This window comes from Augochlora pura, chromosome 3 (assembly GCF_028453695.1).
Source record: "Augochlora pura isolate Apur16 chromosome 3, APUR_v2.2.1, whole genome shotgun sequence".
Lineage (NCBI taxonomy): Eukaryota > Metazoa > Arthropoda > Insecta > Hymenoptera > Halictidae > Augochlora > Augochlora pura.
The window spans coordinates 21,885,914-21,911,900 of NC_135774.1; the positions used below are offsets into that span (position 1 = coordinate 21,885,914).

A 25,987-nucleotide genomic window follows, 5' to 3' on the forward strand; every position below is an offset into this window, starting at 1 on the left:
ATATACCTCAACATTTACGTTCCTCCACTGCCTATTATCTTATCATTGCTCAGTTGATTTGAATAAACAGCTGATGCGTTATGTAATTTTTGGTATCTTTTTCGTAATATTTCATAGTGGCAGAAATTGTTAAATCAGGAAGTTTCGATCACAAAAAATGTATACGCCCGAACAGGGACTCGAACCCTGGACCCTTAGATTAAAAGTCTAATGCTCTACCGACTGAGCTATTCAGGCAATTGGTGTGGCTGAGATTTTTATACATTAAAAGTAAATGCAGCATTTATTTAACAAGTTTCATTTTATAATATTACACTGTTCAATAAATCAAAAGTTTTTTTCTACCTTCTAATACCCACTTGGTGGTATTTGTAGAGCATCACTTCCCAAACAGGAATCCGATGACCGAATTACTCTATCACCTCTGCTATTAAAAAAACACGAGTTTTTGTGAGAACAATTAAATATTAGAAAAGAAATCAAAACGATACGTACACAGAATGGGTTCCTCATTGAGCGGCTTCTTCCGGCGCTTTATCTATCAATTTAACAACTTCTTATAAATATGCAAATATATTGCGTAGAAAATAAAAACGTCCTTCGACTTGTTTAAAACTTTGACAGTCGTGTAACACTATTTAGAAGAACATATTCAAGAACTTCTCGTCTATCCTTTAGATTAATATTACCTTTCTAATGTTTTTAGTTTCTGTACAATACGTTGTTTTTGCTAACAATTGCACGCTCTCGCAAAAACTCGTGTTTTTTGAAGACCGAGGATAATAGAACAAGTCGGTTTTAGGAATCGCGTTTGAGAAGTGACGCTCTATAAGAATCACCCAGTAGTTATTAGAAGACAAAATGTGTGTTGGAAAGTGTTATTGACCACTTCATTCGGCAACGTTTTAAAATCAATATAAAGTAATTATTTTAATATGTTATTTAAAGAATGTAATGTAGTCGTCACTAAACATTATTACCTTTTTGTTTAATCCTGTCTACATTTCTATTGAACTTTTTATAAAATAAATCATACATGGAGGGTCCTTTTATAGAAAAAAAAAGGAAATATCTCTTTCTACGGCAACGTTCATTTATTTTATACGCGGAGGACGCTATATATCAACGGTTATACTACTCTCGACCTCGACGCATGTCTTATTCATAAGGTGTGAACCCGGTCATGATTTACAATATTAAGTCGATTAACTTAAAATTGGCCATATATTTTCTGTATTACTGAAAGTCGTTCGAAGGACTTCGAGAAAGTGAAGAACAAAATGTGATAGCACACGTGGATAGAAAAATAATATTACATACAATATGTACAAGTTGCTTTAAAGTACCTCACAAATATGAAAACTGTCTGCTTAATAACAGTCTGTATCATTTTATTTATTTATTTATTATAGATGAATCCACTACTCGTTGTTCAAGTATTTAGCTCCATTTCTTTTAGACAAAACGTAACCATTTAGAATCCGATTAATAAGACGTTATATAATATAATAGACGAAAATATAATACTTCGTTATCCGAATGATTGTGCGAGTAAGTTAAAAAATTTTAATGATTAGAAAAGATCAAAGGAGGAACGGTCGGACAAAGGTTGAATGACCTTATCATAACTCAGCGGGTTCTGATGTGCGAACGTTGTAAGTACTTAACCCCGGCTGGTTTCCTCTGATTTACACAAAGACCTTTATCGGTCAGCTTTTTCTGGGCTATTTCATGCCATCAGATCTTCGGATCGATGATCTGACCTTCTGTTTCCGATGTTTGCATATTATCCGAATTTCGCCCATCATCTTCTTCGTGGTTCTTCGTTCGACAAAAACGTGTTAACACCGTGGGTGGTCAGAAACCATCGAGGGCGTCCCCTTAGCACTTACATCCCTAAATGCGTGTAACAGCTTTTTGAGGGAAAGGAAACATTAATTAACTTTTGGAAAGCAACCATGCTCTTTGGGAACTCTTATTGGCCTCTGATAGCAATCAGATTGTGACTTTTAAGCTCTTTATGAAAACGGTTACCAACGGTTAAAGAACGCTTAGAAAATCGTACATGAAGATCCCTTCACGAGTATTTATTCTCGAGAAATAATATTAACAAACAATTAAGCATTAAATTCGTGCAGCTTCTTCATGTCAAGAGGACATCCCGAGGAAAGTTGTCTGCACAACAGTGAATGTTCCCAACCCCATTCATCTTCCGACTTTGACGATTGCGGTTGTCGATTATCCATAAAACCAAGGACTCCTTACCCTTTAATAGGATGTAAGCACATCATTTCTATGCGATTCCGGAAGTATGCAGATCGCAGAAGACCATTATGAACGGTCATGCGTTTCTCGAGCGCATGTATTTACGCCCTCGAACCATGACGAAAGGTGGGGGATTGTATTTGAAGAGGCGACGCGCGATTTCATCCCTCATACGCGGACCTGACTGCTCGTGCGACCAACAACCCCTACTCGGAGAACGTGATCGAATCGGCGAGAACTTCGAGACTTTTTGGGAACAATACTATCAAGGACTTCGAGCCGTACCATTTGTGTCAATTTGGGTGAAGATTCGACATGAAGGTAAAGTTCTCTTTTTTTTCTATGTGTGCTCTATATCCGTTCTTCTTTGAGATAATTTGTCAGACTTTTATCATCGAAACTTTTGAGAAGTGAATTCAGATAGCAATACGCTCTTGTGAGTCGGTAATATGAATTCTCAGTTGTTTCAATCAGTATTATAACGTTCTATTGATATCTAAATGCATGGATACGGAGTTCTTTCTTTCGTCTTTGTTGCAAAGAAACACTATTTCAATGAATTGGAAAACTGCTAATAATTATCAACACGAAATCGTCTAAATAATCACACACTTTCAGCGTCTATCGCCGTCGTGTTATTTTTTTTCGTAGTTCGCTCGCGTCGGTTATTTTCATTAAAAGTAATTATTCTCTCCGATGACGAACGCACTGCTTGGAGATACGATCGACCGCCAGTATAGTTGGACATTAATTAACCGCAGTACAAACCTGATTAAAGTCGTAAGCAGATTACAAACGGTTCACATATTCGAAAGCTTCGCATGCGACAACTTATTACGTAAACGTGATTATTAGAAATTACGCGTGGCCCAGTGTAATTACGGAGACATCCCGACGTCGCGTTGTGTCCTTTAATATTCACCGAATAACGAGGAGAACTTATTAATGACTATCCATCGTCGGTTAATCGACATCGATTAATTTTTTTCAGACGATAACCTGTGTCGCTTTATGCCTTGGTCTCGCGTTCATGGCAGATGCAACGCGCACGGAGCCATCACAGAACAAGGTGATAATGCTACCGGTAGTATATCGCATCAATCTCTTCAGAAAACACCCTAAAGAGATTCATGAAATTGAAACAAATGTCAGTCAAAACTATCACGATCTTTCGATTTCCAGATCCAAGAACAGTTGCTAGACGTGCTGGCCACAGACGAGATGCTGAAAATCAAGAGACCGTTTTGCAACGCATTCACTGGTAAATCGTTGTTCAAAATGTTGTCCTTACAATTAACCCAAAGTAGTTTGAACCTTGCGCGGACTTTTAATAGATTTTGCGGGAATTTAAGGAATCGAATTATTGAAATTGATTAAACGGGAGTATAGAATATTAGCTTGTGGCTTGTAGCGGTAATTAAGCTTGGTGATTGGTAATTGGTTATAGGTTGCGGAAGGAAGAGGAGTTTCCCAGGGAATCTACCAGCCCAAGACTTCGAACTCAACGGAACCGTGCGACTTCCGGTTTCCGTGTATAAAGCGTTGCTGAGGGCTGTATCTCAAAATATGAGAATCGATCGCGGAACGAACGAGTACCAGCTTTCGGACTTCCCGCAGGTTTATCTAACCGGTAGGGCACCTGTTCGCAAGAGGCAGGAGGATCCGTTGACTTCTTCGGATTAATTCGATCGCCTAAACCCGTGCGCGGACAATAGCGTACCTTGTCGCGCCGAACTTGCGCGAACACGGAAGAACCTTGCTTTAATTACTCGTTCTCTCATCTTCGTTTATTTATTGACACGCTGCAGCGAGCAGTTGCGTAGAGTTTCGTGGACCAACACAGATTAACCGGAGTCCAGCGGACACTTCTATCGGGTAACAAACAAGGACTTTGTTCATCGTTCAACCGGTTGATTTTTCAATTATACCTACGAAAACGTAATAGCGATTCACATAGATACAGTACTATACAATACGTAATCTATGAATTGAAAGAATTATTCGTCGAAGCAAGAAGATAATGAAAAGCTTCCGTTGTCCTCGGTAGAAATGGTTAAACGTTACTGATCTTTCCTCTGCACCGGTTCCAAACAATTGTGTACAAACGTATAGATCTCATAGTCCAAGTGATACAAAGTAGGCCGTTCGATTTAGAAACGTGTCGCATGTACCTTCGTTGAGACCCAATAAAATGTGACGCTACTATCGGTGTTAATTGTAAACTAATCGTGATTTTTTATTTCGAGAGTATATTTAAATGTGGACCATCAGTTTGATGGTAACGCTACCGTTCCAGAGGTACCTGGTATTCCTCGACAACCCACCATCGACGAACGGTAGTTTGGTGAACAGCACTTGGCGGGGGATGCTTGATCCGACGCACTCTGGATTGTCCGGTTCTCCAGTTAATTTTGGACGGCCCCAAAAATAATCTGAGCAGAGCGTGCTCGGATCCCAGATTCGGGAGCGTCGATCTTGTCGCAGCTGTTCCTCGGAATGATCTAAAATCTAGCGATCCAGACGTTGCACGATCGAGTAACATCGTCGAGTGTTTCTGTCGTCTTTTATTACCTCGAGGCGAACTTTGTAGGGAAACGGCCACTCCAAGATGGAGTCATAAGCACCACGCGTTAGTCCAACGGCCATAAAGACGGTACCATCGGGGAAATAGCGCGGTGTCGCTTTCATGTACATGGCGTAACCGTTCTGACCAGTGTAAAAGGTTGGACTTCTCTCGAAACGAGCCGTTTTCCAACTTGTCAGCTTCTTGTCGAAGTTCTTTATCTGCCAGTAGTAGAAGAAGACGCTTGATGATCCTGCAAAACGTAAGAAAGTCTCTCGATCGTTGCGTTTCACGACGTTTCCGTGAATATCAAGTTGTCTGAGAACTCGAAGAACACTTTGAAGAGAGACAAGCTTATTGAACAACCTAATTTATCGATTATGCGAAATAAAAAGGTAACTCGGTTCTAGCAGCATGTGTTTACGGACCCAGTAAATACGCAGCGCAATCAATCGCGGAACAGCCTAACTTGGCGATCAAATTATAGGAAAGAAACGAACCATTCGCTGGTGAAACTCTCTGCACGGTATTGTTGAAAGCGTCGATTTCGGTCTGCCTCGGGGATCTTTTGCGATTATCTTCGAGATCAATTCGATAATTTCCCGGATTACCGTTATTGAGTTTCGATGTTTTGTTCCCCAAAAGGCTGTGAAGCATCATCTTGATCTCCTCCAGTTCTTGCGTCAGGTTTTTCTCTAGAGATCGCAGCCTCTCATCAATACCTTCTAGAAAGATAAAATATCATTGAAAATAATTTTGTAATGTTTTCATATACTTGTAAAACCGACTCAAAACCAACACTTACTCGCGGTGCAAGCTCCAGTAAGGACTTTGGTGACAGTGGCTTTTGCACTTGCAACCAATTCATCGGTAGCAATTCTGCAGGTGGCATGTTGTGTTTCTGTGACGTCTTCGTTATTCGTTACATGTACATCCGTGGACACTAAAATTCGTTAAAAAATGTTTCATTATTGTGATTATCCCCGATCGCACTATTCTTTCTATATACTTACGAAGTTTCGACGCGCTCGCAACGCTTGCAACACAGCAAGTTAAATAGAGCGTACTGAGACACAAGACCAATAAAACACACGATGTCATCGCTGGGAGGATCTAGAATAATAACAAATCACCTCTGTTGTTAATTAATCTTACCATTGTTTCAAAGGCTGGACAACGACAGTTTAGGTTTGAATTTCGTGCAGTGAATACACGATCGTGTTTGAAAGCAACTAATTATGAATAAAGAGATATTTAAAAGCGAATATTTTGGTACAGACGCGACTGTTGAACGACCTGGCCACCACGTAACTGTCCTCCTCATCTTCTATGATTTATAAATTATAGCTTGATCCCCCTACCCCTTTGCGACTTTCCTATAGAAATCGTTCCACCTTTATAAATTCGGTGTAATGGTAAGCACGCAAGATTAGTATTTTTATTTGTAAGAGCACTGGTACACGGATCTCTCCATGGTTTAATTAAAAAGAAATTGAATTTTCAAAAGGTTTTCAAAAAATAGTAACGTTCGAAATTTCAATGAAAATCTTGGGAAGATACTGAAATTCAGAGTCGTTAGAATTTCAGTAGACCGATTTTAAAACGTTTCTTCTGTATTGTCCACACAAAAAAGACAAAAATAGATATTAGTAAGCACGTGGATTTTTGAAAGCAGCGCCTGTATTGTTTGGCGGTCTTTTTGACAGTCGCGGTGGGAACGCGTGCGTCTGTTAACGTTGGTCCGGCTTCCAGCCGTTTTTTCATTTTAAATTACACAGGTTTAAGTGGCACAGGATGACCGAAAATGTTCAAGGAACATTCGTGTCGGAAAAAATTGCTAAAATCCGATGGAAACACGAGAATTTCGAAGAGGCTTCGAATTTTTTGACCGGTAGTTGGGACGATCCGGTAAGGTTACCTTTCACAAACTTAACCTGTAGTATCCTCGTGTTCGTATTACTCTGTTTATTAGTATTTAATACGTATTGTCTAATGATCAGCATGAATTTGGTCGTACCCATTCAATGTTTAAATTAATTAACAATAACGTTCGATACAGGTGAATAAGGTGACCCATTGGACGTTCCAAGTGAATGATGTCGGCGAGTCTCATCCAGCAGTAGTTACTTCTTATGCGATTCTTGGAAACGTGACTGAAATTAAAGTATATAATTCATATTCAATAACATTAATCATTTAGTCTCTTTTTATTTATCATTCGGTCATTTTTTATAGTTTATTTCAAGAGATTTCTTTGTGGTATCCTCATCCGTTGGCACCATAAGATTATTACAGATCCATGAGAATCCATATTCACAATTTAAGGCACACACGTCCTGGGAATTCCTACATAAATTCAAGTATACATGCTCGTGACATATTAATCTGCCATTATATCATCTTGTTGCATACTACATATATATATTTATTTATATACGTTTGTTATACATACTTACAGTAGAACGTCTGATTACGCATCTTGCACCGCATTGTCTACTTTCGAACAAGATATAGTTTCTGTAGGCGAAGATGGAAGAATCAATCTTCTAACTGCTGAACAGAAAAAGCCTGTTAGAGTTATTGGTAAATAAAATGTTTTTGTATAAATACAATATTTAATTATTAAATATTCAAATGTGTTTTTAGAAGACGCTGACAGCTGTTCCTTATACTGTGTTGATTTCTTAAGACACAATGAAATACTCACAGGAAACCTTAGAGGTCACATGAAAGTATGGGACTTGAGAAACAATCAGAATTTTCCTGCAACCACGTTCATGCTTTCAGAGCAAGCAAAAGTATGGATTAAATATATAAATAAATAAAATTGGAAAATTGTATGCTAATAAAATATTAAAATTTACCATAGACAGAAGCCACGAGTATAGCGCATCATCCAACACAGAGGCACATTGTTGTTGCTGGTGGTGGTGATGGTAGCTTAACAGTATGGGATCTGAGACACAGTACATACCCAATGTCTCAACTCAATGCTCATGGCAAGGCTGTTAGCGAAATTCTCTTTCATCCAGACAGACCGGAAAATTTATTTTCCTGTTCAAGTAGCGGCGAACTGTGGCACTGGAATAACACTCAACATTCAAAATTGAGTCTTGGTAAACATGGAATATTAAGAACTTTATATATATTATGTGATCAGGAATTTCATTGCAACATATTAATATGTTGTTTGTTTTAGATCCTACAAACACGCATTGGTTAAATACAATCGGATCGAACTGCAGAATAAATGTAACATCGCTTTGCAGCACTATGCACAAACCAATAAACAGTATTGACATAAACAGATCAACCCTACTTTCTGGATGTGATAACGAAGCTATGTACATTATCCGAAATATACCCCTTTAATAGCTAGGCAATTTTAATCGCACATTTCTACTTGTAATATACCGAAAAATAAATATGTTTTTTAATCTACATTTATTGATTCGCCAAGTGACCTCGTCAATAAAAAAGATCAATTTTAATTGTATTAATTGATCATATTTGAAATTTTAATCGAATAGAGTTCGAACCTATTTAAATGCAGAATTGCGTGGTGTCTATTCACCATTTTAAATTGAAAGCGCGAAATGGCATATTGTTACGCCATAATTTTATAATGTTGAACACGCCATCTCTCGTCAATTCTTCTGAATACAATTACAGGAAGCTGTAGCCAGTTTGCCATTTTGTGACGCCGTGTGTGGAAGTTCGTAAACAGATTTTGCTTTTCTTGCCTACGAACTGACAAGAATTATGTCAAAACGGAGGATCGAGGTTGTGGATCCGTACGTTAAACGGAAAGCGTGAGTGAATTTGCCTACGTACAATCGTGGAATTTGGGAAACTTGACAAAATATCTTGCCATGTGCATTGTTACAAGTTTTTCCAATGCTATCGGAAATTTTGTTCAATGATTCTCGTGCCTGTTAAATAGCTTCTGTTAAAGGATCATGTTGATCGTCGAGAGTAACGTGATAAAAGATTCCTCTAGAATTTACATCCCTAAATCGTACTGTGAATCTTTACTGTTGCTGTTGACTTGTTTGGTCAACTTAGACGTAAAGGTTCTCAACTGAATTTCCTTTTCTGTGATTCACTGTTACCGTTAACAATGCGATATAAAGCATTCATTCTGAGTGATCTAATCAACGTTTTTATAGATCGTTCACGCGTAGAATCATCTATTATAATTATATAGTAATGACATTTTGTCGAAAATTGAAATGCCATTGTTTTTCAGAAATCTGATTCTTATAACCAATTGAGTGTTCTCAACCTTCGTTGTCCAATTTCTTTTAAAACCAGTTAAAAATTTATCTGTATATTTATTATGTCGCAGAGATGGCTCAACATCCAATAGCACAACTATACCCTCAGCAGCACCAAAAAGTCAGGTTCAATTGAACCCGTACAATGGTTTGCCTTATACACCAAGATTTCAGGAGTTTTATAAAAAGCGAATCACCTTGCCAGTGTTCGAATATCGTGCTGATTTTATGAGGTTGCTGGCTCAGCATCAGTGTATTGTACTCGTTGGTGAAACAGGATCAGGTAAAACAACACAAATACCACAATGGTGTGTGGAATATTCAAAGTGTATTGGCGTCAAGGGTGTTGCTTGTACGCAACCGAGAAGAGTAGCAGCTATGTCTGTTGCACAGAGAGTCTCAGAGGAAATGGATGTTGGATTAGGTAAATTAGCAATAGCAAAGTTTCTCCAACACTTTAGTATATTTCATAATTTCTTGAATTATGAATTATTTTGAACAGGCGAGGAAGTCGGATACAGTATCCGTTTTGAAGATTGCAGTTCTCCAAGAACTGTATTGAAATATATGACTGATGGTATGCTTCTTCGTGAAGGCATGTCAGATCCAATGCTTCATGCTTACCAAGTGATTCTATTAGATGAAGCTCACGAAAGAACTTTAGCCACGGATTTATTGATGGGTGTGTTGAAAGAAGTGATTAAACAGAGACCAGATTTGAAGCTTGTGATTATGAGTGCAACATTGGATGCTGGGAAATTCCAACAGTATTTTGATAATGCACCTTTAATGAATGTACCTGGCAGAACGCATCCTGTTGAGATTTTTTATACACCTGAACCTGAAAGAGATTATTTAGAAGCTGCTATCAGGACTGTTACTCAGATACACATGTGTGAGGAAGTAGCAGGAGATTTGTTACTATTTTTAACTGGTCAAGAAGAGATCGAAGAAGCATGTAAAAGAATCAAAAGAGAAATGGATAATTTAGGACCAGAAGTAGGTGAACTAAAATGCATACCGTTGTACTCTACACTGCCCCCGAATCTCCAACAAAGAATATTCGAACCAGCACCACCCACAAAATCAAACGGTGCTATTGGTAGGAAAGTAGTAGTCTCTACTAACATTGCAGAAACATCATTAACTATTGATGGTGTCGTCTTTGTAATAGATCCAGGTTTCGCAAAACAAAAAGTAAATATTCACATATATTTTGTTTTGCTACATTTCTTAACGTTTCCGTACGAACATTGCTCTTTTATAGTAACAATTATCTTTTTAACAGGTGTATAATCCCAGAATTCGTGTGGAATCCCTTCTAGTGTCACCTATTAGCAAAGCTTCTGCTCAACAAAGAGCAGGCAGAGCTGGTCGTACAAGACCTGGCAAATGTTTTCGACTATATACCGAAAAAGCATACAAGAACGAGATGCAAGAAAATACGTATCCTGAAATATTGAGATCAAATCTTGGCAGTGTTGTATTGCAACTGAAGAAGCTTGGCATTGACGATTTAGTATGTATAGGAAAATTATCTATCATTCGCATAAATGAAGTAAATATTATATGTTTTGTTATTGGTTGTAGGTTCACTTTGATTTCATGGATCCTCCTGCTCCCGAAACTCTAATGAGAGCTCTGGAACTTCTAAATTATTTGGCAGCACTTGACGACGATGGAAATCTCACGGATTTGGGAGCTGTGATGGCAGAATTTCCACTGGATCCTCAACTGGCGAAAATGCTAATTGCATCTTGCAATCATAACTGCAGTAATGAGATTCTTAGCATTACTGCTATGCTTTCAGGTAATGTATAAATAAGAATATTTTGTTTTTCGAGAAACAATACTAGGTTCGTGTCCGCTTTGTATATTTCTTTCTTTTTAAATCAAAATGTTGTTAATAAAATAAAAGCTATTAAGAAAACGTCAGGTTCGTGGTAAGGTAACGTGGTTTTATATTGATGATTGATATTGTATTAGTCCCACAGTGTTTTGTGAGGCCAAATGAATCAAAGAAGGCTGCGGATGACGCTAAAATGCGATTTGCGCACATCGATGGAGATCACTTAACGCTGTTGAATGTGTATCACGCTTTTAAGCAAAGTAAGTATCGAGTAAATAATTTAATTATATGAATCTTTATTGAATCTTGGCTCCAATGACCTTGTTTTTCACAGACTTTGAAGACCCACAATGGTGTTACGACAACTTTGTCAATTACCGATCTCTGAAAAGTGGCGATAACGTCAGGCAACAGTTAAGCCGAATAATGGATAGATTTTCTCTAAAACGTACCTCTACGGATTTTACATCAAAAGATTATTATATTAATATCAGAAAAGCATTAGTAAACGGCTTTTTCATGCAGGTACCGTTGTCTCTGGCTGTAATTATTACCTCTTTGAAAAAATAATGTAACTATCACTTTTTTGTCTTCTCTTCTTTATACGCAGGTTGCTCATTTGGAAAGAACTGGACACTATTTAACCATCAAAGATAATCAAATTGTACAACTTCATCCAAGCAGTTGTTTAGACCACAAGCCTGAGTGGGTGATCTATAACGAGTTCGTGCTTACGACTAAAAATTACATTAGAACAGTTACCGATATCAAACGTGAGTATTTAAATTATTGCGGCGTCATTCGCAGAACTATCATTAAAAGTTAATACTTTTATTCTTCACAGCCGACTGGTTGCTAAAAATAGCGCCGCAATATTACGATTTACAAAACTTTCCACAATGTGAAGCAAAGAGACAATTGGAAGTGATCCAAACGAAATTAGACTCGAAACAGTATCAAGAAGGATTCTAACCCTTATATATTTTAGATATTTTCAAAAATGATGTCAAACGGTTGATAATGTGTGATCGGCTCCGTTTTTTGCATTACGCCTGACACATACATATAATACGTAAACACAATTACACACATACACACGCAAACAGTTTTTTCGAACAGAAAGCCAAAATACCAAACATTTTGAGGCACATCCAAAAGGGTAGTTACCTGCTCCGCAACTTTCACTTTAATATGTAAAGATAAAAGACAAGTCTTAATGAACATTTCTAGTTTTGTACAAGCTTCAACGACTTGTACATTTTTTAGGCTCGCGTGCTGAGGAACTTCTTGAAGTATTTGTAGACCTCGATTTATCCCTCGATCATAAAGCAAATGAAAAAAATTTGACGTTTGATCTGCTAGACGCACGCGGAAGGCATATATAGTTGGTTAATAAATGATTTATTTATGTACATTAAAAAAAAGTGTAGCGGTTAAGTAATTTTACCAGTAGAATTTGTTGATCGACGTTTGCACACTTGGAATATAATACTAGATAAAGATAGATTAATTTTTGTATTAAATGTTGAACATGGTATGATAATTAAGACGCGTACAATGCCTGATTACGAATAAGGGCAATGGCTACACAGAATTATCGAACCAAATTATGTTTCTTTTTTTCTTGTACTTTTAAAGAAAGTAGTGTTGGTTTACGTGTTACGTATTTCACATTTTCTAAGTACATACAGTCAAGAGCATCATATAATATTTATTGTGATTACAATGGAGCTAAGCAACTTGCCACCAACATTCATTTTCGTTTATAAGCGACACAATTGCGCAGTTTCCCTAATTTGACATGGAAAGTTTCCTGCTAAATAAATGATACAACTAATAAGGAACGAAAGAAATTGCGATAAAACACGAGTAAGAGAAATCGTGATGTTAACAGATATTTTAAAAAGAACTACACGCAATAGGTTTATAAGAAGCGAATCAAATTATTCTTATTTATGAATACTAGTATAATAGAAATGACAAACCATCCTTCAGAATACAATACTTGACCAACTTTTAATACCATGCGTAACAAAGAGAATTCTAAAGTTTTCAGTTTATTATTAGACTGCGGATTTTATGTGCGCATAGTATTGTTGATATTTTGAAACTTGATATCATTGACAAAATCTCATAGAGTAAAATAATTCTTTCAATTATTTATTTTACTCACAAAAACGTCTTTTAACATAAGAATTCGCAGTCAACTTATTGTACAATCATGGAATTTAAGTAATATCAGAAAATCACTGTAAAATTATTAATTCTTTGCTATCGAATTTGCGATTTCGCTTGTTTTAACGCATTCAGTGACTATTTTAATTTTTGTAAATAAAAATTACACAGGTATCCAAAAAAGTATACATATACAGGAACCACAGAACGATCGTGAACAGTTTTCATTGTATTGTATCACTTCATTCCAATAAAACATTGAAAATATCACGAGTCAAATGAACAGTCGTTAGTAAATATGCAGTAGAATACAATATCATTATATATAGTGTGTACGTACTACTATATACAAATTATGGAAACAATGAAACAAAAGTTTTCTAAAATATGCTTGTAAGAAACCAAAACGTATGCAGTATTATTTTTGTTTTGCTTCGTAATATTGAACGAGTACATATTTTTACAATTCGTATTATTAGAGCTGAAAATGTTAAACATTGAAATACGTTTACGTAACAAGACAAAATCTTGTGCAGCAGAGCAAAATCGCTCTTGCATCATGAGAAGCTGAGATAAGTTTGAGAACCACTGAGAAGGCACGAGGATCGTTGCGGTAGCGATTTCATCATTTATCGATCTCTGTTATTCCGTGAAATTCCGAAAAAATGGCATCAATTGTGGCACCGGTTGCACTGAGATTCACTCGTATCACGATTGACAGTTTGCACAATATCAATAAAAATATTTTACTTAGGTAAGGCTTAGCTTTCCTTAATTTGTTATGATGCCAAATGCGTGTACAATTCTACACACGTTTCACATCTTACGAGTAAAGGTTAGGATTATTAAGTAACACTTATTCTCTTTCCGATCGTATTATTATAGATTTGAATAATAAAACAGTGATGTATGTAACAAAATCTATCCTCCATTCATTTGTTTCTTTATTTTTTATCTTCTGAAATATTGTACAGTGTTACTTGAAAAAGATAGACAACCTATATATTTTATTAAAACGTAAATATTGATGGTGTTTAGTATGCTATTTATTTTATAGTAAACCTGTACATACAATATAGTTTTTATAATCATTCTGTATTAATTAATAGGTTATCGCAACAATCGTACATTTCGCGACAAAAACATGAATACAGTACGATCACAGAGGAAAAGAAGTCTGATAATGGAGAACCGAATTCCCCGTTGTCGGATACCACGGAAGCTGAGAAAAAATTGAAAGCAGATCTCGATCCGATTAATAAAGAATTGATGGATCTAAAAAGTAGTAAGAGTGAATTAGAAGACAAATACAAAAGAGCGCTCGCGGATGGGGAGAATCTTAGGATTAGATTAATGAAACAAATTGATGATGCAAAATTATTTGGTATTCAAAGTTTCTGTAAAGACCTATTAGAAGTAGCAGATATCTTGGGCAAAGCTACAGAGAGTGTACCACAAGACGAACTAACGAATCAGAATCCACATTTAAAAACATTATTTGAGGGTTTAACGATGACTGAAGCACAGCTACACAAAGTAAACAAGGAACTATAATGGCATCAATTATGTATATTAAAAGAAAATATTAGATACATTACTTTCAAATGATTCTTCACAGGTGTTTAAGAAGCATGGTCTAGTATCAATGAATCCACTGAACGAAAAGTTTGATCCTAATCAACATGAAGCATTATTTCAACAGGTAAAACTTTACATACGTATATGTAAGCCTTAAGTTATATTTCAATGATATATTTGCAGTTCTAATAAAATACATTTCTACATAGGAAGTTATAGGTAAAGAGCCAGGGACAGTTGTAGTTGTATCTAAACTGGGATATAAATTGCATGAACGAGTAGTGAGACCAGCATTAGTTGGTGTTGCTAAAGGATAATTAATTGTTTTGTATTAATTAAATAAGAAAGAAATGACAACATAATCCTTGGAATCAAAATACAATCCATTGATTCAAATGTTAATGATAATTAAAATTGGAATGTAAACTACAGAAAGTGAATGTTATAAATTTATGCTAAATGTGAGTAGAATATACTGATTTTATAATAAGTATATTTGTTCTCACCAAGAACTATTTGATAATAATTTATAATTTCAAAATAATGTAACAATTTTGATGTTTCATATAATAGATTTATGTGTACATGCATATTTAAAAGAATCATTCCTTTTGTTGTATTGTCTTTTATTTGTTACATTTCATTACAACGATAAAACGAAATGATTTTTGAGTTTAATTAGGATACTTGAACTTAATTCGTTAAATAAATATTTTTTTAAAAATGAATGATGTAATTCACAAATTATCTCTTGCTAATTTACTATAACTTAAGTCAAACATAAAATAATTTTCGTAAAAATTTTAGTACTAATTACACGTTCGACTCGCAACCAAGAGGAACAGTAATCTGTAATTTAAAGAGTGGGCTTTCGAACGTGATCTAACATCTTTCAAAAACTTTATACAGATCAGGCAGGTTTGCTATCTGCAATATCGTTGAATCATGTGCAAAATGCTTAGGGGGAAGTAAACTCTCTTTAATTGCAGCATATAAAACGTGTTCTGTTATGTACCTCCAGTCATAAGTGTTATGTACAGGATTCATACGACTGTAATACATTGCAGTTTCTCTGCAAAATGTTTTGAAACAATGTTTTTCTGCTGACCAATCTACTTCGGTAGCCAAACGTAGTATATATAAAGGTAGACCGGCTTCATATGGAAAATATTTCTCTGAAAAGAAAGAAAAAAAATGATCAATAATATTTTTTATAATAGTTTTATCAAAATATTTATACCTAGTAGCACTGGTAAAGATTTCAGGTTTCCCTTCTTATCTATAACAACCGAAAAGTATTCCTTCAACATATCTGCTTTCTCTAACAGGAGTTCTTTAACGCTTGTTGCCAAGTCTTCTTTCTTTCCATCTTCTTCTGTCCAACCAGCTTCACTACTTTCCAGTCCTAACATAGCTAAATCATACAAAGAAATCGGATCCTACAAATAAGTAAACATTAATGCACAATGCCTGAAAATGTTGTTAGTTCGGATACCCATAGATCCGATAATAAGAGTACGCTTAATACTAACGGAGAATTTAATAACGCCATAGTTCGCAAAATCATAGAGCATAATTTCGTAAAACAGCTCCTCCCTAAAATATAAAAGTACCTAAAATTATCTGTATGACTTTTTAACTATATTTAGAATATATCTAACAGAGTTTATAGTTTCCTTACGCTAATTTCTTTGTGTTACAAAGATATAAATTCACTCCACTCTGAATAAGTGCAAAATGTTCATCTATACAACCAACAAAAACTAAGTCTGACAAAATTTGTTTCAATCCTTCATGCAATTCGTCTTCTACTTCTTTCCGCAACCTTAACACGCTCGTTAATTTGACTTCTCTTCTGAAATTATTTACTGTATAAGATTTGAAACTATGACTACTTTTAGAGTCCTCATTTTTATTACTACAAGATTCCTTTGTTTCATGTGATTCCAGCGAATCTGCATTAGATTGATTGTCAGTCTTGTTATTTATTTCCGTTTCTTCTTCAAAAGGACTAGAATTTTCTACAAGTTTCTTTTCCTCGTTGATGGTATTGGGTCTATTTGCAAAGTATTTTAACACTCGTTTACGTGCTTCAACCGCTACTTCATCGATGCATTTTTCTTGTATGGAATCATTTACTGCACTTGTATTATTTATGTCCTCAAAGTTATTCTGGATGCTGTCTACATTTTCCTGGTTTTCATTGCTATTAAATATGGTTGAGATTATATTATTTGGCTGTTCTAATTCTGATGATGTAGATTGACTGGATTCATTTATTATATCACTCCATGGTGTATTCGGTAGTTCTGTACTTAATTTTTTGACGGGTGACAATTTATTGTTAGTATTTTCATTAAGCGTTGGACACTGTGTTTCATCTGTTTTTCCTTGATCAGTATCGTCTTCATCTTTAAGCCTTGCGTTATACAGTACACTTTGTTCAATGTTCACTTTGTTGATTGAAATATTATTTTCAGATTGTTCAGGCTGTGAACTATTATTGATTCCAGCATTTTTCATTCCTGTTTCTACAGTGAAATTAAACTTATCCAATTTCTGATTAGATGAGTCGGTTCTAATCATTTCTTGGGGACGAGCTTTCTTTGTTTTTTCAGTGCTTTCCTTCTCATATTCTGGCAAAACTTCCTTCAAAACTTCTTTGGTAATGTCAGCTTTTGGTAATCTTGCTTGCACATAAAATGTTCTGGAAGCACTGTTTCCAGATAATTTCTCATCCAAAACAAATTTTATTCTTTCAATGATAGAACTTTCATGTAGAAATTTAACTTCATGTTTGGTTGGATGTACGTTTACATCAATATTTTGTGGATGAATATCCAAGGAAATGTAACACCATGGATGGGTTTTTTTTGGAAGATAAAAAGTATAAAGTTCTTCTAACATCTTCCGAATTGCTGTGAAACAAAATACTCGTACATTTTAGCTACGAAAAATACTCAACTCAACATTGTGAAACTTACATGAAGATTCAATCAATCTGTTATTAATAAATAAAAGAAACACCATTCTTTTATTTGTATAATTCGGATTTGTTATTAATGCTTGCATTTTAAATTTGTAAGTTTCATCTGTATGTTCAACTTCTAATAATTCTCTGAAAACTGGATTACCATAAAGTATCCTTACATTGTTCATTTTTGTAGAATTGTGGGGTGTACGAACCTAAAAATGTATTTTATATTAGTATAATAACATAAAATTGAGATTATTATCTGAAGAAGATACCTGAGGTGTTATATCACCATATTTTTTTAGTGAAAATCCTACAGCAGGATTATGTATTGCATATTTAGTGACTACATCTGCAATTTTATTAAACTCTTCAGTTACGTTTGATAGAGCCTTCCTTCTTGTTGCAACATTGTAAAATAAATTTTCTATCGTTATCGTAGTGCCTTGATTTCCAGCACAAGGTTTTGGTGGAGCTTTTAGTTTGCTATCAATATACGATGCTCTAGTACAAAATTAATTCAGTGAAAGAATAATTTAAATATGACAATTTTGTGATCATAACTTTTGTCACAGTTTATACATACTTATATGCACATTTTTCATCAGCTGTTTTTGTCATAATCGTTAAAAGTGCAATGTGACTCATACTGGCCAGAGCTTCTCCACGAAATCCGAAAGTTGATATGGATTGAAGATCTTCAAATGTTTGTAATTTACTTGTTGTAAATCGTTCACAAACAATTTCCATGTCATCTTTTCTAATCCCTGTACCATTGTCTTGTATCTAGTAAAATAACAGCAAGTTTTCTATAATCGTCTTTAGCAGTAAAATATACTAATAAGTACCTGTAATAATTTCAAACCACCTTCCTTAGCAAGGATTTGAATGTTAGTTGAGTTTGCGTCAAGACTAAAATGTTCGCAACGAATAAATGTTAGTGACAAATCATACGAGACAGTACATGGTTTTCAATGGCTAACCTGTTCTCAATTAATTCTTTTAAAGCATTTGCTGGTCTCTGAATTACTTCGCCAGCTGCAATTCTGTTTACCACAACTTCATCCAATTTATTTATTTTTCCCGGTGCTGTATTCATATCAAATCACGTGTGTTGCAATCTTTGGTCAAAATATTGAAAAAATACTTTGTAATTGAATGTTCTACGATAAATTATATCATCACATTGTAAACGATCTATAGTAATACACTCTGATATAGAAGACGAAATAATAAGAATGAAAATCGAGTAGAAAATGTATACTCTTCGTAATTTGGCTGAAATCAGCATGTACACATACATATGCGTATTGTATAGTACTAATGAAACATACATTTCATTTTCGCGCCAAAATATTGATGTAGAGACACAACAATAAATATGTATAGATAAGGTAAGAAACTATAATAAAAATAATTGAAGTTCAATGTTCATAATTCTGAACATTTGTATTGTATGTTACATTTCATTTTTGACATTACGCGCCTTTTACAAGCAATGATCATATTCTTACACACCTTCAAGCCGTAGCTCGATCCGTTAACGAGGGTTAATAGAGATATTTTCTTTGCTCTGATTGGTTGGCAATTTACTGGTGCGACAGTGCTGCTCTCACATTCAAAGAAGAAGAGAGAAACGGCAAGTAATCAAGAGAGCATGAAACCAACTCAACTAAATGTGGAGCAAGTCACACTGATGAACCTTGTTTCACTTTACCATGCATTCTCTACCGTCTTACTCTTTTCGCGCATCCATTCGGTTAGCACGCACAATCATACATAGAATATGATGGATATCGTTCTATTTCTCTCTACCGTATCTCGTTCTCTTTCTACAGTACCTGTGCGAAGTTGAATGCGCAGTAAAATGGTGGGGATGGGCGAGCCAGCTTAGAGAGTGCTAAAAGTGTATAGCAGTAGAGCCAATTACTGTCTATTGAATGCGCGTGTGTACATTCAACCTGTGGAGAATGTATTTACATAACCTATTGGCGGAAAATATTGTGACATGTAGATGATTTAATTTACATGCCAAAAGTTTGAAAGACAAAATGAAGCAATGCAAACTTTGTGGTGGAGTAGATTTTTACAAGGAAGCAGGATATTTTTTCTGTCAAACATGTCAGACACAAAACGAGGTACATTATTGTCATTTTCTTTCTCAAAAGGAGGTTATATTACTAACCTTGTATACCTTTATACAGGATATCAGAGAGGAAGTTCTCGAATTACGAGTAGATAATACGACTAGATTACGAAAAACAAGAATCAAATCATTGAGATCTCAGTGCTCAGGTATAATGTCATTTTTTATTTCATTTAAAACTATAATTCTTAATATTCTAATATAATTGTTCACATACATTTGGTTACCAGGTGAGGAACTCGGATGGACTTCTTGGGAGATATACAATTTTGTTTTAATTGGGCTGACAAATGAACTTATAGAACTTGGAGTCCCAGCCAGCTTGAAACTAACAGTATTGCAATTGTGGGCAACATATTTAGGGAAGTTAGAAGTAGCATTCATTTCAACAAAAAGGAAATGCGCACCAAAATTGGCGAAGAGATACAATAAGAGGGATGCAGAAATTATTTATGGTAAAGTGCAATTACAGAAAAGAAAGAGAAAACGTAAAAAAACTGGCAGTAGTACAAATACCTCAATGATGTCTGGTTATCAGAGCGAAGGAAGTTCAATGCGAGAACTTGGCAAAAATAAAGTAATTAATTTCTACAATATTTAACAACAAAGTAATGTAACATTTGAATTATGGTATATGTTATTCAATTTTTTCAGAGACTGTTAGTAAATGCAGATTACGATAGGTTTCTTCAGTCACAAGCTAGTTCAGACGGTGAAGGTCTTAGTACATTCGCTCCGAGTGCATATAGCGTCCAGTCTAGTTCAGTGAAGTCTTCGGGTAATGAAGAAAGGTCAGTACTCCTTAAATTGTTTCTATAAACAATTATTATAATGTTGTATATTTTTAGATTGCGATTTAGTTCTCATGCTAAAGAGGAAACAAGAAAAATTAAAAAATTATCCAAACATGTACCTAGGCACAAAAGAGTTAATTATAAAGCAAAACATATAAGTACTCAATACAAAATAGGACCACATGTAATTACACCAATGAGGCTCTGGGCGATTATATATCTTGCCCTTAGGATACATAATCAACCTATACAATTAGGAGATATGTTGAGGTATATAATACAAAATAAGTACATTGTTATTGTTCTTGTTAAGTTATATTTTTCGTTTGCAGGTACGGTAGAGAGGGGCATTTATCTTATTATAAATTAGACCATTTATTGCCACCAGAAGTCTCTTTATCAAAAAGCGAAATTCATTGTTTGACACCAAACGTTGAAATTACTCATAGAGGAATGAGACGTCTTGCAGCAAGTATGGCTAAGTTTCTTGGTGTTTGGGAGATAGTGTGCCCGGATTTTTTACCTCTGGTTAATAGATATTGTCAAGAATTGGGATTACCAAGTATGTAAAATATTCATTATTTATATATTTTTATCTTATAATTTGCATGTAACGATATACTATTTTCAGGAGGTTTACAGTTGTACATCGAACGATTGATAGCTCTGACTGTTCCAAAGATGATGTTTACCAAAGAGAAATCATATATTCCAAACTACGAGGGGCGCGCAATGGCGTTTATCATTGTTGTATTGAAAACGTTATTTGCTTTGGACGATCTAACTGAATATCAAATTAGTAAGATATCAGAGAAGATCAATAGGTGAGTAAAAACAAATGAACGTCTATTTGCATGTCAAATTATTTTTCATGTATTGAACCTCAAAATCTAGAATTATATTATCAGTCACTATAACAAAATGCAGCATGAAAATTATTGTTCTCAATTACAATCGCGTGGGATGTGCTGTGGTAGATCAAATAGTATAGATAAAAGATTAAGAGTCGGAGAACATAGATGTTACGAAAATAGTTACCCATGTATTATCGTACATGGTGGTGCAGGGGATTTCAGTAATGATATAATCGTGGAGAAAATGACAGGTTGCAAAAAGGCTGCCATAAATGGATATAAGAAATTATTAGACGGCCAAAGTTCGATAGATGCCGTAGAGACTGCTTTATGGTGGTTGGAATGCGACGAGTTTTATAATTGTAGTTACGGGTCTGTATTAAATGAAAGAGGTATTGCAGTCTTTAAATTATTAACCGTATGGTAGTTGTATTACAACGGTGGAAACGTATTTGTTTAAACGTTAATGCCCTCAACGTAGGACAAGTGCAAATGGATGCAAGTTTGATGGATGGTTTATCATTCAAATGTGGATCAGTAGCAGCCGTGTCAGACATAGAGCACCCTATATCGCTTGCAAAATATGTGTTGCATAATTTTCCAAATACACTTTTTGTGGGCGATGGTGCTAAGAATTTAGCAAAATACGCTGGTTTAAATTGGATATCTGAGGGGAATATGGTAGCGCCACTGGCACGATTGGCATTAAAATCATCAGATGGGGAAGCAGAAAATGATATAGATAATCTAAGTTTACTGGGGGAAGATATGTTAACAAGTAAAATAACTGAAGAGTAGACCAAATCATCCATCTACATTTTAAATGGAATTGTGCAGACGATTTGGGACTACTAGCATATTTATTTAATTACCATTTGTAGATAGCTCTGACACCGTTGGTTGCATAGCATACGATGGCCGTAGGATTGCTGTTGGCAGTACTACAGGTGGTCTAAATAAAAAGTTGGTAGGAAGAGTAGGAGACACTCCAATATTGGGTTGTGGAGTTTTTGCAACGAGAAATGCAGGTTGCTGTGTAACAGGGCATGGGGAGACTATAATGAAAATGGGACTATCGCGTGCCATTGTGGAAGACATTGAACACGGTTTTACGGGGGAGGAAGCTTTGTATAAACATTTCACTGTCATGTCCCAGAAATTTGATAAGTCCGGTGGCGCGGTTGTATTCGAATCAAATGGTCGTTGGGCGACTTATTTCACTTCTGAAAAGATGCCATATGCGGTGATAGAAGATGATGTGATCACATTCGGTGCTAGAATACATGAAGAAAAACGAGAAATATATGGCGCTGATACTTTCAAAAGTTGCAGCTGCGAATGCCCCGTTGTAATTAAATTCACAATGTGGAGAACAATGAATCTTTGCACGTCTTATGAACGTGTTCATATTTTATGTTGCAGCACGGCTATTCCATTGGGCCTGTTAAACGAAAAGTTATTTAGTTTTCGTGAATGGCAGTATTACATTGAAGGCAGGAAGATAATACTGACGCATTCGCATTATCCGACGAAAATTAAGTATTGTCCGAACACTCACGGCATAGATGACTTGTACATAAAATTTCTGGAATTTATTACTTCCAAGGCGGATAAGGAACCAGACATCAAGAATTCGAAACACTGTTTATCAGAGGAACTCACTCAGGCCATGACTAAATATATTTGTAATTTAAATTCCAACGACGATACACCTAAAGCGATAGACATTTTTCCGCCTTCTTTAACTCCGCTTCATTCGTATTTGCAACATTTGTTGGACAATCCTCTTTACGACATACCCGCTGTCTTTAGAAGTGATTTTTTCCTTACAAAAGTGGGCTACACGACTAAACCTGAATCGTAAGTAGTCTGAGGCAATTCTTAAATCAAGTCACAAATAATATATTTATCAGTAATATGAACTATCTAAGAATTATATTTTAATGAATTTCATGTTCCCTGACACGGAGATTATTTATGACTTGACCTAATATTTACCTATAAAGATTGATTGTATTGAGTAGAAAGAAGTTACACTGATGTGTGCTTAATTTTCAGTCTTGTTGAATTAGCGATGCAATGCGGTATTCAATTAGATATTGTGGACTCGCGTTTGCATTTTATCGAAAAGATTGTTCCTCCCTTTGAACAACCTAGAATGCCGAGTATTGATGAGATGAAACAGTTCGTCGATGTGGAAGACGATGATAAGCACGAGCGTGCGGACAGAAACGAAAATGTGAGCGATTACGTGTACAGAAAAATACCATGTAAAGTAACAATCGACATTCCCAAAGAATTGTATTACAACAGTATTAGATCCACAATAGAAAATAGTAACCATAAATCGGAGGATTTTACATTTATGGAAACTTTACCGGATGGTAGATTAGCAATTCCCGACGACGACAGCGAAGCAGTGGAAAAAAATGTAAATCTGGTTCAGAGTGTTACCGAGGAAATATTAGGCTTAGAAAACAAGTTTTATAGTCGATACAATTTGAGTTTAACTACTGCCGAAAAGGAGGCCATACAAAAACCTCACTTTAACGAGAGGATACGCTTCGCGAAAGAAAAATTACAGCCTATGAGAAACAGCAGAGGCCAATTCGTTAAAAAATCTGTCTCGACCGTGCATCGTGAAGAACGAGAGGAGTATTCTCTCTCCGATTTAAATGATTTTACTTTTAATAGTAGTGTCAAAACTAATATCAAAGAAGATAGTTTATTGCTGAGGAACGGCATAGATATCAACAGTATAGATATAGATAACATGAGCATGGACAACAATTTTTTAAAATTAGACGAATCCTTCAATCTGAGTCAATTTTCTTTGGGTCTAGACGGTTTAGTTTCAACACCAAAAACAAAGGAAAACTCGTGTGTGAAAAATAATAGACACCATTTTTTAAGACCATTCAAAGATTATTGGATGTATCATTGTATCTTCAGTCGCGTGAAATCAAAAAATTTTGCAGTATTCGAGAAATCTTTGCCACGGAGCTTTCGGTGGCTGTTAAATGAGTGTGCACTTGCCGTGGAAATGTCTGTGGAAGAGCTTTACGAAGAAGTATGTTTACTAGAATCGTATCTTCTGTACGTTTCGAAAAGTTCGCACAACAAAGACAATTGCAGTAGCATGGACTCGACGTCCAAAAGTCAATTAAATCACATCTTAAAAAAGTGGTGATATACAATATAAGACTGTCTGCAACGAAATGTAATGTATAGTACAAAAATATATGAAATTATTACTATAATTTTTCTATATTATTCTGTCAAGGCCTCCCCTCTTCTATTTAGAAATCGCGTCATTTTTAATTGTTCGTAGATTATATTCTTATTTTATTAGTCCCATTGAAATGTAAAAATAATATACTAGATGAATTCATCAAGTAGAATTTCAATTGGGTTTTGATTAAACTTTTAATCGTTTTCAATTGTCAGGATAAATTGCTGAATAAAATAATGAATGGCGAGTGGGTCGGTGTTTGATTGTGTGGGTAACACACCTGAGCGCCATAAAACTGGCCGTCGATAAGTTACCGATCGCGTCGAAGTGTTCGGGAAACCGAAGCCGCGCTAGTTTATGGCTCGGTCGTAGATGAGCGTGCAAATCGAGCAACTGTTGCACTCTCGCGTAGGGCATCTTAGCGGTTCCCGGTGTGCGTGTTTCTCGTCCCGAGCGAGCCTTGGGCTCGAGGGGCGACGGACCGTTCCGTCAGTAGTAAACACACCAGCTGGCGCGAGGTAGTGTCGGATGGCTGTCATCATTCCACGGTCTTGCTGCCACGGTACGTGGACCGTATACGATCAAGCAGTTTTGTGTACAGTCCGGCCGCGTGTGTATCGGCGATCGGTACCCGAGGAGCTCGCACGGGATATTCGTACGTGTGTGCGGGTGAAAGACAGTTTCAATTTCGACTTCAGTTTCGGTTATCAAGTGCATCTGTTGTCGTCCGCGAAATTGCCCGTTATCGAGAGTTTATCCAAAAGTGCACGTCGTTTCTTTCCTTGCTTTCTCGCACGTTCGTTCCACCCGACGTCACACCTGCTCTCCCGCGAACGTCCTGGTCCAGAGCAACGTACGAGGGAGAAAGGAAGATAGAGGCTGTTCGCCGACCCTACTGTCTGCTGCTGTCACGACTTCCTACTCATCGTAAGTCTATTTCGAACTTATTTCAAATCTCTGACGCTCGAAAATTACATTTAACAGCGTACCATCCGGGATGATAGTTATTTAGGTATGTCGGCCCGTGTCCTAAAGATGTTTCCGATTCGGTAATTGCCTGTCAGCGTTATTTATTACAAGCGATACGCACAAGGGATGCTATGGGATTTTCGTGCAATGGACGTCGACGGGAGATGTTTGAAACAAGAGATAGGGTTCGAATGGTCCCCAATGTGTTTACGATATCGTTCGAAATGACTCTATGTGAAAAAAAACACACTCGAATATTTCGAATGCTAGTAAAAGTCTGTCGATCATTGATTGGGGATAACGGGATGGTG

The 25,987-nt window shown here is 35.9% G+C and overlaps 8 protein-coding genes and 1 non-coding gene across 10 annotated transcripts in view; 7 read left to right on the top strand and 2 right to left on the bottom strand.

The window, feature by feature from the left end:
• Positions 1-164: 164 nt before the first annotated feature.
• Trnak-uuu (transfer RNA lysine (anticodon UUU)) lies at positions 165-237 on the bottom strand. The gene has a single exon. It is a non-coding gene; the product is annotated as a tRNA-Lys (tRNA).
• Positions 238-2,333: 2,096 nt separating this feature from the next.
• Positions 2,334-4,457, top strand: LOC144478695 (uncharacterized). The gene is given in 5 exon segments (XM_078196845.1): positions 2,334-2,498; positions 2,500-2,586; positions 3,257-3,334; positions 3,448-3,526; positions 3,713-4,457. Coding segments are annotated over 5 exon segments (645 nt in total). The 3' UTR covers positions 3,949-4,457.
• Positions 4,458-6,547: 2,090 nt separating this feature from the next.
• LOC144478693 (nucleoporin Nup43-like) lies at positions 6,548-8,240 on the top strand. Its single transcript, XM_078196843.1, has 7 exons — positions 6,548-6,736; positions 6,888-6,992; positions 7,064-7,188; positions 7,287-7,411; positions 7,475-7,626; positions 7,698-7,944; positions 8,028-8,240. Exons 1-7 carry the CDS (start codon positions 6,623-6,625, stop codon positions 8,198-8,200), a joined length of 1,041 nt encoding a protein of 346 aa, XP_078052969.1. The 5' UTR covers positions 6,548-6,622; the 3' UTR covers positions 8,201-8,240.
• Positions 8,241-8,499: 259 nt separating this feature from the next.
• On the top strand, positions 8,500-11,937 carry LOC144478692 (putative pre-mRNA-splicing factor ATP-dependent RNA helicase PRP1). The gene is made up of 9 exons (XM_078196842.1): positions 8,500-8,640; positions 9,177-9,529; positions 9,608-10,302; positions 10,394-10,624; positions 10,696-10,915; positions 11,092-11,214; positions 11,289-11,479; positions 11,565-11,727; positions 11,799-11,937. The coding sequence occupies exons 1-9, from the start codon at positions 8,591-8,593 to the stop codon at positions 11,924-11,926; spliced, it is 2,154 nt and encodes a 717-aa protein (XP_078052968.1). The 5' UTR covers positions 8,500-8,590; the 3' UTR covers positions 11,927-11,937.
• Positions 11,938-13,744: 1,807 nt separating this feature from the next.
• On the top strand, positions 13,745-19,118 carry Roe1 (grpE protein homolog, mitochondrial Roe1). Its single transcript, XM_078196844.1, has 4 exons — positions 13,745-13,883; positions 14,239-14,665; positions 14,748-14,831; positions 14,917-19,118. The coding sequence occupies exons 1-4, from the start codon at positions 13,795-13,797 to the stop codon at positions 15,022-15,024; spliced, it is 708 nt and encodes a 235-aa protein (XP_078052970.1). The 5' UTR covers positions 13,745-13,794; the 3' UTR covers positions 15,025-19,118.
• On the bottom strand, positions 15,587-18,846 carry Mlh1 (DNA mismatch repair ATPase Mlh1). Its single transcript, XM_078196841.1, has 9 exons — positions 18,665-18,846; positions 18,530-18,593; positions 18,268-18,467; positions 17,957-18,185; positions 17,692-17,893; positions 16,389-17,625; positions 16,240-16,303; positions 15,948-16,146; positions 15,587-15,882 (listed from the first exon to the last, which is right to left on the bottom strand). Exons 1-9 carry the CDS (start codon positions 18,778-18,780, stop codon positions 15,590-15,592), a joined length of 2,604 nt encoding a protein of 867 aa, XP_078052967.1. The 5' UTR covers positions 18,781-18,846; the 3' UTR covers positions 15,587-15,589.
• Positions 19,119-19,622: 504 nt separating the features above from the next.
• On the top strand, positions 19,623-24,722 carry Taf1b (TATA box-binding protein-associated factor RNA polymerase I subunit B). Its single transcript, XM_078176863.1, has 9 exons — positions 19,623-19,819; positions 19,886-19,976; positions 20,058-20,404; positions 20,482-20,618; positions 20,676-20,891; positions 20,954-21,183; positions 21,253-21,445; positions 22,898-23,335; positions 23,534-24,722. Exons 1-9 carry the CDS (start codon positions 19,733-19,735, stop codon positions 24,663-24,665), a joined length of 2,871 nt encoding a protein of 956 aa, XP_078032989.1. The 5' UTR covers positions 19,623-19,732; the 3' UTR covers positions 24,666-24,722.
• Positions 21,467-22,874, top strand: LOC144467550 (isoaspartyl peptidase/L-asparaginase; the record flags this gene model as incomplete). Its single annotated transcript, XM_078176407.1, has 3 exons — positions 21,467-21,867; positions 21,957-22,253; positions 22,357-22,874. Coding segments are annotated over exons 1-3 (1,140 nt in total), but the record flags the coding sequence as incomplete, so codon positions are not given.
• A 450-nt stretch (positions 24,723-25,172) lies between the features above and the next one.
• Positions 25,173-25,987, top strand: part of Tws (protein phosphatase 2 regulatory subunit tws) — a 47,399-nt gene continuing 46,584 nt past the window's right edge. For both annotated transcript variants that reach the window (XM_078197432.1, XM_078197433.1), the window contains exon 1: positions 25,173-25,634. The gene's annotated coding sequence lies outside the window, so the exon portion shown is untranslated. The remainder of the gene's footprint in view (positions 25,635-25,987) is intronic.

Excerpts from the sequence above, each read along its gene's own strand:
- Taf1b (XM_078176863.1), top strand. The coding sequence starts at position 19,733 with ATGAAGCAATGCAAACTTTGTGGTGGAGTAGATTTTTACAAGGAAGCA. Across the intron at positions 19,820-19,885 it reads CATGTCAGACACAAAACGAG|GATATCAGAGAGGAAGTTCT; the intron begins GTACATTATTGT and ends ACCTTTATACAG. Across the intron at positions 21,446-22,897 it reads ATATCAGAGAAGATCAATAG|CACGGCTATTCCATTGGGCC; the intron begins GTGAGTAAAAAC and ends TTTATGTTGCAG.
- Mlh1 (XM_078196841.1), bottom strand. The coding sequence starts at position 18,780 with ATGAATACAGCACCGGGAAAAATAAATAAATTGGATGAAGTTGTGGTA. Across the intron at positions 17,894-17,956 it reads ATGGTGATATAACACCTCAG|GTTCGTACACCCCACAATTC; the intron begins GTATCTTCTTCA and ends ATACATTTTTAG. Across the intron at positions 17,626-17,691 it reads CAGATTGATTGAATCTTCAT|CAATTCGGAAGATGTTAGAA; the intron begins GTAAGTTTCACA and ends TTTGTTTCACAG.
- LOC144478692 (XM_078196842.1), top strand. The coding sequence starts at position 8,591 with ATGTCAAAACGGAGGATCGAGGTTGTGGATCCGTACGTTAAACGGAAA. Across the intron at positions 9,530-9,607 it reads GGAAATGGATGTTGGATTAG|GCGAGGAAGTCGGATACAGT; the intron begins GTAAATTAGCAA and ends TATTTTGAACAG. Across the intron at positions 11,480-11,564 it reads TAAACGGCTTTTTCATGCAG|GTTGCTCATTTGGAAAGAAC; the intron begins GTACCGTTGTCT and ends CTTTATACGCAG.
- LOC144478693 (XM_078196843.1), top strand. The coding sequence starts at position 6,623 with ATGACCGAAAATGTTCAAGGAACATTCGTGTCGGAAAAAATTGCTAAA. Across the intron at positions 6,993-7,063 it reads GAAACGTGACTGAAATTAAA|TTTATTTCAAGAGATTTCTT; the intron begins GTATATAATTCA and ends CATTTTTTATAG. Across the intron at positions 7,627-7,697 it reads TGCTTTCAGAGCAAGCAAAA|ACAGAAGCCACGAGTATAGC; the intron begins GTATGGATTAAA and ends AATTTACCATAG.
- Roe1 (XM_078196844.1), top strand. The coding sequence starts at position 13,795 with ATGGCATCAATTGTGGCACCGGTTGCACTGAGATTCACTCGTATCACG. Across the intron at positions 14,666-14,747 it reads CTGAAGCACAGCTACACAAA|GTGTTTAAGAAGCATGGTCT; the intron begins GTAAACAAGGAA and ends GATTCTTCACAG. Across the intron at positions 14,832-14,916 it reads ATGAAGCATTATTTCAACAG|GAAGTTATAGGTAAAGAGCC; the intron begins GTAAAACTTTAC and ends ATTTCTACATAG.